Here is a 15,811-nt window from a genome sequence, read left to right as displayed (position 1 = left end):
TCTGGTCAGCTTGGAACATGATGAGAGCAGATGTGAGGCCGTCCGGGTAGATGTGAACATCTGCCCACCAAGACTCAGTGTTTGGAAGTGCTTTGTACTCATCTCCTACTGCCTAGCAAGGAACAGAGTTTATTTTAGAAGGGCCAAGCCAGCCTTCAGGTCTGGAAGCAGAACTGAGAAGCTGGACACTTCTCTGCTGTGGAGAGCCTTTTTTGTTTTTCTGGCAGATCACACAAGATCCACTTCCACATTTCAGTATTTACTTCCCCCTCTATTTTCAGAATTGAGCACAAATGAGCTGCTTGTTCACTTGTGCTGTTTGCTGTTCTGATCGCAGGTTTTAGTGGCTTGCCAGCTATATATAACAGGGAAAAAAATCCTTGTTTTGATTACATAACTTCTTAAAAATCCATCTCATTTTGGTATTTCCAGTTTGCTGAAGTAGTGTAAGTTTGTGGAGAGGCTTTAATTATCTCTAATTACTGCTGCAGGAATCTCTTTACTTGCTGATAAGGAACAGCATAATGTGCATCTGGCTCAGTTGCGTGTTGATTACCTCTGTGTGTGCACTGAAGATCTTGGCTTGATTTTCAAACACCAGTTCTCATTCTGGGGTTAGTGGAGAGGAGAAAAAGCCAGGATTCAGGGAATCTAGTGCTTTTGTGGTTTTGCTAGTGGAGGTACTTCTCAGTAGATGCCAGGGCTCTTGTCTGCCTGTCCCAGACAGGAACATCTTCGTAGTGTTAGCCCAGATGGCCATCTGTATGTGCTGTGCTTGTGCACTCTCATCCTTCCCCATGTGTGGGCTTTTCCGAGACAGCTTCTTTAAAGCTGAGCATTTTGTTGTGTGTTTGGTGGACTCTGTGCAAATTATGCTTGTGCCCAAGGTCGTACTGAGGATGTAAGTACATATAATGGCCAAGTCAAAATCAGTTGTGGTGTGCACTTAGACATGTTGACGTGGGTTGCGGTTTCCATCCTTTGCCCATCCGGGGTGCTGCTTTATTCTCTTTGTGATTATTGTATTGGAAGAGGAAATGACCGTTTCTGACCTCAGCAGGCACAGACGTGAAGATGATACTGGAATGATGACATTGTGTTTCAGGCTGCTAGTAAATAAAATCGATCCCATATAATTTCCTTTGCATAACATGCTGGGAAGCCGATACTGCCAGGAAGCACTGCCAGTTATGCAGCCTAACTGTGAGAGGGCACGTGTTTGTATCTGTGAGCAGCAGATCTATTTGTTGGCCTCAGACACCCATGAAAAGTTCTCTCCATCCTTCTGGAATGAGTGATTGTTGCTTTGACTGCTGGCAGACTTGGAGTTCAGGATTATCATGCGCTTATCTCTTTATCCACCGCCTTATCTGCCTATAACAGATAGGCTGTAATAGTTCCCTGAATGATGAAGACTTTCGTTGCTAACGAGTTAAAAGATGGCTCCGGGGGGAGCAGGCCTTTTAATAAAGGTGTTCACTGTTTGATTTCTTGTTGGACATCTTTCAGAAACCAGCCTTTTGAAACAAATACATGACACACGCTTGTTAGTGAAATACGAAGCAGTGAAATAAGTCTTTTACTGGCCAACTGAAATACTTCATGCAGAAAGCATTTATGTACTTGTATTTATGTATGTAAAGTCAACTTGATATTATCTAGGGCATTATGGGGACTGGAACGTATTTGTGATGAAAGAGGAAGCACGGCAAAAAGAAATGTATGTGGGTTTGTGCTGAATCCCCACAGGGCTACAGTTTGTGAACTTAAATATGGCTAAACTGCTGCTGGGTGCATGCTGCTCCCTTACCACCTCATTTGTGTGGCTCTCCACGGAGCTTACACCCAGCTCAGCTCACTGCCCATGTCAGCATTAACCCCTAAGTGGGTACCCCAGAGTTTATTGCAGTAGAATCCTGTTCTGTGTCAGCACGTTTGGGTGCAGCATTATGCATGTAATGATTCTTTTCTTTTTTCTTCTCTCCCCTCCATCCACCAGGAGCTGGTCAAACTCACGATTGAAAAGCAGGAGCATCCCTCTCCCACAAGCCCTGTTAAACCCAGTTTACCAGCATGTAAATCTGATAGGTGGGTCTCTTACAAACACTTCTTGTGCGTGCCAGTCCAGCACAGTAGCTTGATGTGAGGTAATTTCTGGTTACTGATAGTTGGATTAAAGTACCAAGTTGTTTTCCACAGTGGACAGTATTGTGTTCTTCACGTAGTCTTATGCATTACAGTGGCACTACTTGAAGAGAAAAAGATGCAATGATAGAGAAGATACCAAAAGCTGGCAATGAAACATCACTTGGCTATGACGTGTCCACTTAGTATTCTGTGTATACTTCTAATTCTACTTGCAGATGTGAATTCTTCCTTCTGCTGTAGGTTACTCTTATTGCGTATGATTTAAAATATGTATTAATCTGTCAGCATGCTGCATTTTGTGATCTGCAATCTGTCTTTTGCTTGTTACAGCCCATCAGAACTTCCCCTTACAGACCGAGAAATGGAGATCCTAAACAAAACAACTAATATGACTCAATCAAACGAGCTACTGACAGACTCCATGGACGAAGAGGTTGCACCTCCTAAACCCCCCCTGCCTTGCATTCGTGTGGCAGAAAACAGGTAATGCTGGCCAGCCAGCTGGCTGAAGAGTGGTAGTGGTTCTTAGCATCTTGTTTGCTATATGTTCTTGTCAAAATGGGTATAAGAGGTCACGGGGGTTAGTGATGCTTCTGAATTTCCAGTCTGCCAGAGTAATTCTTCCCAGCTCCTGGAATCTGTTCATGACTTTGTTCTTTCTGTCTTGTTTGAGCAGTACCCCTCATTGTCTGTGTTTTCCATTCCTGTTTTTTTTCCCCATGAGGATGCTATAGTGCCTGAGACTTTCCCATGAGAGGCACTGCATAAATGCATTACAGCTTTTATTTAAGACTATGTAAATACACACCGTGTTCTGTACAGCAGCATCCTGTGCTGCTTTAGTTGTGTGTGTGTGCTGTTGTATCCAAAGGAAAATGCTTTGTTAACCTCAGCTGGCAATTGCCAACCTGTTCTGCACATCCAGGTGGCTCTGTGTTGGTTATCAGACTAAGAGTGAAAGGAGCCACTACTGTGTGAAAAAGATCTTTTATTTAGTTGTACTTACCCACTTCTACGGGTAACCACATGAAAGTTTCTTTGTTCTATTTTGGAAGGAAGAAAAAAAAAACAGTTTACAGCTTTTTGGTACGGTGTTTTTGTCATTTAGTACTGGTGCAAATAGATGGTGTGAAAATGCTTATCGTGAGCTCACTTGAAAATGCAGCATCAGGGGGACTGCGGCTGGCAAAAAAGTACCACATTTGTGTGTATTTTATGAATTCTCATGGGTTATATATATATATATTTAAAAAATCCTGTTACATTCCAGGAACAGAATATGTGAGCTCTTGGGAACTTCACAAACTTGATGATTGCCAGAATTGTCAGTAGAAGCAAAACTTAAATACACGATGGTTAAAATCTCAGTGGTTGCTACTAATGGCTGTGTGATAATATATCTGAAACTGATGAATGCCTCAGCTTGGGCCCATGCAGCATGTATGTGTGGTGACATTGAGAGTCTTGTTGCTTCATGGATAAGGGTACAGAGAATTTTCCCATCCTGTAGGTTGCCGCAGCTTTGAAACCCCTCTCAAATTCTAAAGAGTTTGAAGAGGAGGAATGAGGAATTTCTGTGAACTGAAGCCTTGTTCGGGTCAACTAAAGCATTTAATTTGGACTTCCACCACTTTTATGTAAAAATAATTGCTGTGCTAATTAGCTTCATTAAAAATAATTTTTAAAACAGCAATTATTTTGGTTCTGAAATACTGAGTCTTCTCCAAGCTTAAAAAAATACATCACTGAACAGGAGCTTTCCTATGAGAGCGTTGTTAACTTGGTATTTGTTAGGGTATACTCTTTGTTGAATAACTCTGGGTCAGCTTTGAATGTGAGCTTTTTAATCCTGGCAAGGCTATCTGGAAGACGAGCTCCTAAAGCCTCTGGAAGTCATTTTGGTGGTAATGGAAGCATCAATACCTGTTGTGTCTTGCAGCCCTCCTCCAGCCTTGCCCCCTAAAAAACGGCAGTCGGCGCCTTCCCCAACCAGAGTGGCAGTTGTGGCCCCCATGAGTCGAGCCACCAGTGGGTCTAGTTTGCCTGTTGGAATCAACAGACAGGTAAGGGCATAACCCCTTTGTGAAATCCAAGGGCAATGTGCTGCAGAGTGTAGCAAAAGCTCAGGGAAACACTGTGACCTGAGCAGTGCAGTTCCCAGCACGTTCCTACCGTCCCAGGCAGCCCCATATGGAACGATGCTGGGATGGGAATTCTGGCAGCAGGAACATCAATGGAGTGAATGGTGCAAAGAGCTGATTTAGTTTTTTGTTGTTGGATTTGAATAATGAATGATCTGCTACCAAACTTTGTTGCCTTGAGGTGTAGCAGAATGTGAAAATCTGGGAGGCTGAGTGTCTCAGTGTTGGATAGGTCAGGGTGTACAGTGGTTTGCTGTGCTTACAAGATCTTAGCAAGGTTTGCTTGCAGGCCAGGGATCATGTAGCAGGTTGACATCAGAAGCCTATATTTTTCCATTTCCAGTTTAACATGTCAATTAACCTAAGCAGTAGTTTAAGCATCTGCTCTGACTGCTGCTGGTGCTTTGGGAAAATTTGTAAATTTTCTGGTAGAGCTACAGAGAACTTGTGGCAGTGTGTATTAGTCATGCTCTATCACTTGTGCTAATGTAGAGTTTACAAGATTGTAAATAAATGGTTTTGCTTTACACCTTCAGGAACTTACTGACTCAGCAGTGAGAACTCGAATCGTGTTAAAGTGCACCAAAATCAAATCTCACACTCAATCCCCAGAGCTCTGACTTAGGGAGCCTCTGCTGTCAGTTGGCTGACCCAGATAAAGCTGTGGAGGTTTTGCAGTTACTGGTGCAATCTCACTTAGATTGATTTGCAGGGATGGGAATACCTGCAAGGTTCACTTGCAGCTTGATGAGCTTGAGGTAATTTCTGAAACTGAAACATAGTCAGTAGGCACCGAAAGTTTGCATAAGCTGTATCCCATTATCACCTGTTTACCCTTTGCATGCACAAAACTAACCAAATATTTAGTAAAGCCCCAATTATTTAGTGAGAGTTCTCGTCTTCTAGTTACCCAGTACCAATGTCAACAGCTGGTGACATCGGCTGTGCATCACAGCATGCCCTGGCCTCCAGCAGGTGCATGCAGAGCTCCCTTTGGGAGCTACTCTTCCGTGTGCCCTTTACCCAGTGGAAAGCTTTCTGGCCTCCTGGTGGGCTTGTCTAACTAGGGAGGGCTAGCAGCACTGATCTGCTCCCTTCCTAGTTTTCTTACAGTAGCTGCAAGGTGTATGTTCCTTGAGCTGTATCTTATTACTAGCAAACTGCCAAGAATGATGGTAATTTGTTGTTTTGGTTGTTTGGGGTTGTTTTTTTTTTTGCTTCAGGATTTTGATGTTGACTGCTATGCCCAGAGAAGGCTGTCAGGTGGCAGCCACTCCTACGGGGGAGAATCTCCTCGCCTCTCACCGTGCAGCAGCATTGGCAAACTCAGCAAGTCCGATGAGCAGCTCTCTTCTCTGGACCGTGACAGTGGTCAGTGCTCCCGCAACACAAGCTGTGAAACATTAGGTGAGCTGGGCTGGGCCAGGACTGCTGCAGGAGCCCCCATCACCCTCGTTTGGGAGCTGTCATAGCTGTGTTGCAGAAGTAAATGGATTGCGCTTGCAACTGTCATCTTGTAGTTACTGCAGGCAGTTCGATGCGAAATGATATCCTGTCACATAGGAAAAAGCCCAGGGGAATGGGTTTCCCTAGCTAGAGATGATTGTGTTCAAACTCAGTTCAGCTCTCAAGTGGAACGTTTTGTTGGTTTCAGCCTTTTCTGCAGACATCAGTAGGAAATAGCAGCACTGATAGACTTAAGTGATGCTTCCAGGTACTAGAAAATAAAACAAAGATATAAACGTGAAATATTGCAATCTCTGCAATTAACTACCTATTGCATTTTTATTTGTTTGCTACTATAAAGAAATAAAGATGTGAGTTTTAAGCCTGGATTTTACAGAAGGTAGAGCAAGATAGTCCCTGCTGCAAGGAAATACCACTCTGATTGCATGAGCTGATCAGTTAACTGGTGGAGTGAGACGGGTAGAACTGCGAAGGGCTGAACAGTAAAGGAGAAAAACTAATGGCTGGCTCTTCTTTCCTCTCTTTTTGACCAGATCAATCAGATCACTATGACCCGGACTATGAATTCCTGCAGCAGGACCTCTCAAATGCTGATCAGATACCTCAACAGGTGCCAACTACCCTCAGCCCCTTGCCAGAGTCCCTGGGTGAGTCTGGCTCCCCTTTCCACGGACATGCTTTCCAGCTCCCACAGGGCAGCTCTTCTCCACTGGAATTCTGCAGCCTCTCGGGAGCTGTGCAGCCAACAGAGACCCCTCCAGCTTTACCAGAAAAGAAGAGGAGAAGCGCAGCCTCTCAAACTTCAGACTCAAGCTGCAGGGTCTCATACGAGAGACACCCTTCACAATATGATAACATCTCAGAGGACGATATGCAGAACGCAGGGTCTCTCTCATCAGTACCCTGCACGCCATTTGCTCCTATTTTGCCCTTCCAACAAGGAAACTCTTCAGCACAAGTTGAATTCATTGCTGATTTTGCTGCTCCAGATTCTAACAGTGACCCAGAGAAGCCACCACCTCTGCCAGAGAAGAAAAACAAACACAGTAAGCAAGATCTTGTGTTTGGGTTTTACTTTTACCTTTCTCTTTTCTTCCAGTTGCCGTGCTTCTGACTAAGTAATGTTGCCATGCACCACTAAGTAATGGTGACCCCAAGGTAATGCCTTTGGCCTAAGTATTGAAATTGCTCATGGTCAGTATCAGACGTGAAAGGAAAGTGCCAGTCCTTTGGTGGGCAGGGAGTGACTGTTGGAGCCTGGGAAGGTGCAGGCTCAGGGGAGGTGGCAACATTCAGCATCTTCGTTACTGTAGTGAAAACATTTTACTTCTGTTTGCACAAGGGTGAAGCTGTGAGCCACTCTTCCAAGTTTTCCTGGATCGTTTTCCCTTTTCATGTCCATTCTATCTCCCCCATGTTTATGAATGTTTGCCCAGAGGAAGAGAATGGGGTACTCTCCAAGAGCTCAGAGAAAAGGCTACTTTTCTGTCCAAAACTGAGCATTGCCAATGCCGTTATTTGGCAGTAGGAACATAGTCCCTCACATAGCTGTGCAGGACAACATTGTTAACCTCGTGTCCAGTTCTGCTCTTTTGCGACAGGATCTCATTTTGTGGATGCCTGAGAATTTCCCACATCATTAAAATGAGCAGCCTCTAAATGCAAAGACTGCATCCCCAGCCAGACTCCTGGCACACCAGTGCTGACTGCAATACAAGCTCTCCTGACCTTATTTTGATTTCCTTAATGTTCATGGCTGAAAATATGTGAAACCTCTTGCAAGAGGAGCAGACATACTGATCCGTCAAGGAAGGCTGTGGACTATACAGTGGGATATGTTATTTTACCAGTCGCTGGCTAGCTTTGCAGTTGCATGGGGAAGTAGTATATAAAAGGTCCTGGGTGAACAGCATTAAGCTGTGTGGCTTGCAGCCCAAGTGAAGAGCTGATTTGAAGGTTCTGAACTGACCTTCTGACTCATTCCCACAATTAGTAGTGCTTTCACTGTGAAAAGGTGTGAGATTGGTGTCTTGTGCAGGGGGATCTGTGCTCTGTCCGTGCCCATGCAGTTTACTATGCCAGACACTTTTTAAGTGCATTGATGGAAAGCATCTCCTCTATGCCTCAGTGATGCCTCCTGATTTGTAACACTCCAGGACATCAAAATATACTGAAAGCAACAAAAAAGGAGCTCAGATGCTGATTTGCAGATGCTGGTGTTTGCATAGGTTTGGTTTTTATGTCTCCTGCTGTTCAGAACACTTGGATTCAGTATAAACTGCAAGGGAATGAGATACTGCAAGGACTTTCTGTACGGTCAGCCCCCTGTGAGCTCTGCAGCTGGATGATGAGGGCTGGATACAGATGATGTTAAGCTCTGCAATCTGGGGTGGGTGTGGGGAAATGCACTTCTGTACTTGCAAACAGCTTTAGTGGGGAGAGGTGCTGGGATAGGTCCTGGGTAGGAGACAGTGTGATGGTTGAAGAAGAGACCTAGGGTATTTACTTCTCACTTTAAGCCCCATCTCTTTGTTTTCTCTTGCTATATGAGATGTCAAGGAATTACTTAAAAACAGTTTTAGATGTCAGCTTCTCCTTTGTTGTCCATGCACACTTTTAACCTCAGCAGCAAAGCCTCGTATTTGAGCTTTCTTTGATGTTAGAATAGAGCTGGCTGTCATCTGGCACTATCAGAAGCTCTCAGAGGATTGATCAGATTGCATTGTTAGGAACAGGAGAAGGTGTTACCTAATGTGTTGACAGCTCCGTGGGTTTGATTAAACATCCTTGATGCAAAGCCTGCAGTGGAGTGCTTGGGCTAATACCTGACTGCTGCAAATTTGTAATGGCTTTTTTTGACACTAAGAACTTGTTTCGTGTGCCTTACTCCACGGTGTATCGCACCACAGATCTGTGGTTGTTAGTTTTCCTTTTGTTTTCGACACAGAAGGGGCAGTGAAACACTGCTCAGCTGGCGTGGTAGTGGACTTTCTGGCCCAGGGACTGACACATGTAGACCCTCATGTGTAACCACATAGATGAGGCAGTGGTGCCTCCACGGCCCCAGCACGCTTCTGAGACCCTGAAGAGATGCATGAATGCATCAGAAAGATCCAGAGCTGTTGCAGAGGTGACTTGGTTGCACAAACAGCCTTTGTTGTGGGTCATCTTCTGGTAGCTGTCAGGAAATGTTGCAGCGGAGACTTTGGTCTTTTATTAGTAATATATAGCAAATCCTCCTTGAGTTAACTGTATGTTTTGCTGTGATCTGTGCTCAGACCGACCTCCAAGAGTTGACATCTCTATAATTTAAACAGGGGAGTGATAAACCTTTTAGGTGGGTATGAGTTACTGTTGTTCTACTGTGCTAAGGGCAAATTACTCCAGACTTCTGCTTGAGCACCAGCGTCGTACTCCTGCTGTACAAGACTTGGGCAGGGAGAAGTTTCTGCCATGAAGAGCCTGAAGTCAGAAATAGCAAGATCCTGCCCCCAACCAGCTGCAAACCAGTGGTGAGGCACTTACTCAAGTTTCCTTCCCTGTCAGTGGGAACAAAATGCAGCCTGGTGCCCTTATGAATACCATAAGCAGCCGGTATTCAACTGGAGGATCCACGCTGAGGGCAGTCTGGGCTTAGCCAGCATATAATGGGAGCTCTTTGAAGAACAGCTCTCCTCCCAGAGGTGACAGCAGACCAGCTTGTTCGACCTTGACTTCTCCAGTGAGTTGACATGTGGTGCAGCTTGAGAACTTCCATTACTTTGGCTCTTGCTTATGCACATGAATCCAGTGCTGTTGTGCAGGGCTGGCTGTAACACAAGCAGCACCAGGAGTTTGGCTCAGACCTGCAGTGGCTTTTCTTCATCAGATGCTGCTGTGCCTTACCGACATTGCAGATACACCTTGTTGCTGATAACGTTCCAGGAATCCCTCGCAGACCCCAGGAACCTCTGGTCTGAGGCTGCAGGGCTCCCTCAGTACTGCTGGCCGACTCCTGCTGCAGCATGAGCAGCACCTGTGATTTTCATCATGTGGGCAGAGCTGATGTGTGCTAGAAATCCCTGAGCAGCCTCAGCTCCTTCAGAAATGACAGCCGTGGCGCTGTGAGCAGATTGCAGGGAAGGTGTTCCCTGCTGCAGACAGAGATTTTTTTTTTTTAATTTGTTAGTTTTTTCTCTCCCTCCTTTCAAATGCTTTCTGCCTTGGTTCAGAGCTGACATAAGCTGCGCGTGGTGCCGTGGTGGGAGAGGTTCTGTCTCAATCCTCCCTTCCCTCCCGAGGTGCTGTTCAGACACTGTCACCCCACCCCAGCTGCTCACGGTGGAGGCTGCAGCCCCCATCCCTCCCTCTTTGCAGAATCGCTGCAGGGCACGCAGCCTGATCTGAGCTGGTGATGTAATTTCCCATCTGCTTTTTAAATTTCTGCCTCATCTGAAACCACACCAGGGAGCAGGGGGGAGAAGAGAGCCTTCACAAACAGCCATCTCAGGAGTGGTCCTGCTGCCTTACTCTCCTGCTGAAGATGGGCAGCGTTTTATTGACGCCTATTTAATTCGTGCTCTGCAATCTCTGCTATTGAGCCAGGTTTGTATTTCACCATCCCGGCTGGTTTTTGCTTCACCTAAAAACAGATGAAGACGGAGTAGAAGCAGAGACATGCTCACCAGCCCTGGACTAGTTGTAACAAGCGAGGCAGGGGAGCTGCCATGCAGCGGGATGCATTAGCCTCATAAAGAGCAGAGATAAAAGAGCTCTTCATTATTCCCTTCCAGATTGAGTTAAGGCTCTCAACAGCATTCAGGCTCGCTACCTTGAGTTGCAGTAATTCAGTTTTACACAGACATCTAATCTGCTGTGCTGTTCATCAACACTTCCTGAGTCTGTAGTGCCAAACAAACTTCCGAACCCAGCAGCTCTCAGCTGTTGATCCCGAGATGTCTTCGGATCTGAGCAGTAAGTGCAGCACAGATTTTGTAGATAACTCTGCATGAAGACTTGCTCTGAACCTAGCAGTGTCAGCTGCGTTATGCCAGCACTGCCAAGCCAGAATTCTTGGCTTTTGTCCTAATAAGTTGATGAGCTCTAAAAATGTGATCTCCCTCGAGCTGCTGTCCTCCACGCTTCTCCAAGGACCTGTATCCTTAGTTCACTTTTGCCACTAGAGAAATACATTTCCTAAGATGTGTGCAGAACTTATCCTGCGAAGCAGCTGTGTGATACTGAGACATTTTTCAGGGCACAAGTATTAATGGGAATACTGGAGTCAACTGTAGATTACTAAAACTGAAAGCGTTTTAGTAATCCTCTGTTTTCTGCACCAACACATCAGTGTGATTTCAAAGAAGGGATATTGGCAAAGCATGCATCTTTTCACTGTTAGGTCTTAGAATTCATGTGATGCTGCGTGAAAGCGGAGTAAGCTTGGACTTGGCTTATATGGGAGTGCCAATACAAGCAGCTGAGCAGACATTCAGCACACACCGACACGTGTGCATGCAGTTGGAAACTCCTGGCATCCCCCCTTCAAAAAGGAAGGGGTTAAGCATCAGGGATGGTGCCTGACATGTCTGTGTGGTGCTGGGGAGCCAGGGGGAGGCTGGGGGAGGAAGAGGAGCTGGGCTGGTGTAGCTGAAGGTCAGGAGTGCAGCAGCCTTGGCAGAGCTCCACAGGAGCTGGCAGTGCTGTGGGACATGGGCAGCTTGTCCTCTGGCAGCACGGTGTGGGACCATGGGATGGGGACAGCAGGTGTTACCGCTCGGGACTGAAATGCACCAGCTGAGGTTTCCTGAGCTTTTTTCCTTCTTTATTCCATTTACTGCAGGAGGGATGTCATCGGGTGGGAAGGGGCGGCTGCTTTAGCTCCGTTTCTAAGCGAAGTTTAAAGCACTGGAGGAAATGTGACAAAAGGTGCACATGGCAGGTGCAGAGCGGCTCCTTCCTGCCGGCACGCTGCACGGCTGCATCCTGTTTGCAGTAGGCTGGCCCGCCTCTCTGCGCTGGCAGGTGAACAGAGGGCTTTGCCTTGGAGCTAGTGTGGGAACCAGCTTCACCGTGCCCAAACACTGCGCTGTGATGGCTGTATTTACAGCTCTCACTGAAATCATCCATTCATGTCGGCCGCGCAACTGAAATGCTAGCAGGAGCTGAATAATTGCTGCCTAATGACCAGAGTTACAAAGCCTGACGACTGCGTGTTTATCCGGAGGAGGGGATGGATGATCAGAGAGTAATTTGTATGTGATGGCGTATTTGCAAGTCCCTCGTTAGTTCTTTTTATGACACTTAAATACAATTATTGCTCCAGCTCTCAGATCCATAGATGAAAGCTAAGTATTTTTTCGTCTAAATACATTTCTGTCCCTTAATAATCCTGGGGTGTTGTAGCGGTCTCTCCATGATGCTGGATGCCTTTCTCCCTCCACACTAAGATACTGAGTTAATCTTTTGTCAGACCTACGTAGGCAGACCTGTGTGGGGCTTTGTCAAAGATTTTTGGAGGATAGTGTGCAGATGCTAAGGTCTGTGAAATAAGGCTTCATCCCATTTAATAGTCCCATCAAACCACATCTCAGAAATGCTTTTGAACCAGCTGCGTTCATTTGCAAATTGACAGATGCTAAGATGCCTTGGAAAGGGAAAGAGCTGAGGATGTTGGATTTGAGCTGAGGAAATAAGAAGTCATTGTCAGTGACACTTCTGCGAGATCAGTCTGTTGTGCCAGCAGTGGCATAGAAATAGCTGAGAGATGTGCCCAGTGTTCTCCAATAAATTTCATCAGCTTGCTAGGATGGAGAAAGCACTATCTCTAGAATGAGAGAGCTTGCAGTCAGTCTATAGATAAGAGGCTTATATTGTAGGCACAGGAATTACTTGCTGTTGAGGTTGCATCGTTTTGCAAGTTGATTTGTACCTCTTACAAAGCAGACTGCAGTCGTTCTTTTGGTGAGTTTGAGCATTAGCTGCTGAGCAGTGTTCTCTGGATTGCCATGGGTTACATGAGCAAGGGGGCTTGGACCAGGGGTAGGTCAATCAGACTCCTTGGGTCGCTGTTAGGAGACCTCACTGGCTTAAGCAGATCTGTTGCCAAATGTGTTTGTGCCCTGTGACAGCTTCCATTGTGCACTGGCTTGCAGGACAGGATGTGCACAGATTCTTTCCTCCGAGGTGAATGGCAGCTTGCTGTGTGAGTTACTGCAGTTACCTTGCTGCTCCCGGCCTGGAGCAAAGCCCAGCTGAGAGCAGCGTGGTCTGACTCTTCTTTTGTTTTGAGGACAGGCATTCTGCCTGCTCATGGCAGGACAGCTGCAGCACGCAGGCCAGGAGCACTGAGTGTGACTTTCTGTGTTGCAGTGATGGCGTACATGCAGTTTGTAGAGGACTACTCGGAGCCACAGCCATCTATGTTCTACCAGACCCCTCAGAACGAGCACATCTACCAGCAGAAGAACAAGCACCTCATGGAGGTCTACGGCTTCAACGACTCGTTTATCAGCTTAGACCCTTCTCAAGATCTGGCCCCCCCTCCTGCTCTCCCACCGAAGCAGCGACAGCTGGTGAGTGACACCGCAGTGCCCTTCCCAGCCCCTCCTGGAGCAGCTGTGTGTTTGCTGCTCCTGTTTCTGACAGGCTGTGGTTGTGGGAGGGGGTCTCACTGATGTTCACGTTGTGTTCCTTGCCATCTCGTTAACGTGTTTTTAGGCATTTTGCATCGTCTACTTGGAGCCCTTCTGTTCCTTCCTAACCCCGTGTTCAGACTCTTCCCCTAAAAATGAGATGTTCGTCTTCCACGTGGCATGGCTCAATCTGTGCCAGAATAGAGACGCATGTCATGTCTGTTACTTTGAAGGTTTTGACACACTGAGCAGCACGATTATCAAGAGGTTGCTGCACTGTTGTTCCCAGTGTTGTTTTGCAACTGTTGTCAAGGATGCCACTGATGATAACCATTAAAACGTAATCACTGCTTTTATGGCTCAGTCTGTGCCGGAGCCACAGAACTTTGGTACAGCTATTATTTAACTCCTGCATGTTTTTCCTATGTTAGTCCACATGTGTGATTCAGGAGTTCACCTGGTTTTCACTGCTGCCTAACTTAGATTGGCCATGGCTGCAACAAAACAGGACGAAATGCAGGAGCAGAGCCGTGCTCTTGCCATCATGATGGCAACTGCCGCAGTACATCCTCATGTTATCTGTGCTAAAGTTTGACTGCCCCAGTGTTACTTTGCAATCAGATAGGAGAAGCCACACAGAGGTCTAATTTCGGAATTCAGTAACTACATTCCTGTTGCACAGGTAGGTGTCCCGACAAGATAAAGTAACGTTTCTGGTGAAGTAAACTGAAGTAAACTGAGTATTGTGCAGTTTGTCAGTGGAAGCAAAGCATATCTTTGCTGCCCCTTAATCATTATCTGGGCAGCCAAGATGTCACCATTCTGCCTGTCAGGTATCCTTCTAGCCTTGCAAGCTGATGCTATCAAGGTGTTGCTTGCAGTTCCCCTGAAGCAGAGGTTTCTTTGTGCCTTTGCCTTCATCTCTAGTTGGGAACATGGTGCAAGCAGGGAATGGCTCATTCAGAAATCACTGGAAAAGCCATCAGGTCCTATTGTTCTTCTGCTCCCACTGCCCTGAGAGATTCTGAAGCAGCGAATCATGGAGACATCAGCTGCTCCAGCAGTGGGGAAGTCTGCTAGATGGACTCCTAAAATAATAATTAGGAAGTCCGTTCTTGCAAGCTTCATAGCTTATATGTGAAATTATATGTTATATTCAACAGGACAGGGCTGAGAAAGCCTAGATACAGCTTGACCTCCCTCAGGCCCTTACTGTAATGGAATTCAGGAGAAATTCCTGATAGTATTTGTTATTTACAGAGTAATAACTCCCTCCTGTGCAAACGATCTGTCATTTTGAATTGGACTGACAATTTGCTGGGTGTCCTGTTAAGCAGTGTCCCAGCAGCACCTGTGAAGGCCTACAGGCCACACTGATCGGTCTCAAGTTTCCAATCTGCAAATGGACCAAAAAAACAAAACCACAAAAAACTGCTGATCTGCTGGAGTCAGCTGCTGCCCAGCTGAAAGGGGCAGCTCCTTGCTGGGCAGCTGCTCCTGCCCATACCTGCTGCTTTGGGCATCTGCCCTTGGTGTCATGGAGAAGAAGGGCAGTGAGGAACAGCAGCGTGCCTCCCCCAGCCACAGCTGTCCTGGGCTGTTTATTTTTAAGGGATTTGTGAAACAAAGAAGATCTGAACTGTGGTTTTTGACACACCCCTTGAGCTCAAGAAAGGCACGTCTGGCTCTGATGAACTGTATGAATAGCTGTTTGCTTAACAAGCCATTATATGCGTTGTTTTACAGTTAGCGTTTCTTATCCTTTATTCATAGCCTTTTCTGTGCTTTCTTTCTCTGTTTCTCCTGTCTCTTGCTTTCTCCCTCCCTGTTCAGCAGGCCTCCTATGCTGCCTCTTCTTTCCCTTCTGTCTCCTACTGTGTCCAGCAAACTAAAGTGCCCTTCACCCCCGAGGACACCGGTGCCGCTCAGGGCCTCACTATGTCAGTCTCTAACTCCTTTCTCAACCGGCACAGCTCCTTTCCTGTGCATTCGGTGAGTTGCTCTCCGTGCTTCTGTAACCCGTGTGTGTATTTGTGCTGGTGATGAAATGCCCATCTGCAAACCCTGTGCTAATGCTGCCAGTCCTGGGTGAGGTTCTATGGTGGGGGAGGGAAGGTTGAACTCAGTCGTCGGAAGGCAGGTGATGAAAGCGGCGTGCAAATCTTGCTAACTGAAATACAGGGAAAACGTGGCTTTTGTGTCTGTGTCTGTATGGACGTTTGTGTTGGGGCTGGGAGGAGACCTGGCCTGGCTGCTCGGGCACTCTGCTCTGACCTGCACACCCCCCGGGCTGCCGGTGGCACCGCAGTCTTTTTGTTCTGCTGCACAATGCCAGCGATGTGGATGAGCCGATTAAACGCTGCCGTGTGAACCTGGCCTTCAGAGGAATAACGAGATGCCCTCCTTGAAATAGATGGATTTAGCCAAATGCACGGAACAGTG

General features: G+C 46.5%; 1 protein-coding gene across 5 annotated transcripts in view; it reads left to right on the top strand.

Moving 5' to 3' along the window:
- Positions 1-15,811, top strand: part of RAPGEF1 (Rap guanine nucleotide exchange factor 1) — a 77,823-nt gene that overhangs the window by 37,784 nt on the left and 24,228 nt on the right. For all 5 annotated transcript variants that reach the window (XM_015279741.4, XM_015279743.4, XM_046901868.1 and 2 more), the window contains 7 exons: positions 2,000-2,088; positions 2,479-2,631; positions 4,088-4,211; positions 5,513-5,696; positions 6,290-6,802; positions 13,107-13,309; positions 15,203-15,361. In XM_015279741.4, the coding sequence (XP_015135227.2) occupies positions 2,000-2,088; positions 2,479-2,631; positions 4,088-4,211; positions 5,513-5,696; positions 6,290-6,802; positions 13,107-13,309; positions 15,203-15,361 (1,425 nt within the window). The remainder of the gene's footprint in view (positions 1-1,999; positions 2,089-2,478; positions 2,632-4,087; positions 4,212-5,512; positions 5,697-6,289; positions 6,803-13,106; positions 13,310-15,202; positions 15,362-15,811) is intronic.

Source organism: Gallus gallus, chromosome 17 (genome assembly GCF_016699485.2).
Source record: "Gallus gallus isolate bGalGal1 chromosome 17, bGalGal1.mat.broiler.GRCg7b, whole genome shotgun sequence".
Classification (NCBI taxonomy): domain Eukaryota; kingdom Metazoa; phylum Chordata; class Aves; order Galliformes; family Phasianidae; genus Gallus; species Gallus gallus.
The sequence above is the reverse complement of the archived record's forward strand: the minus strand, read 5'-3'. Positions and strand labels throughout refer to the sequence as shown.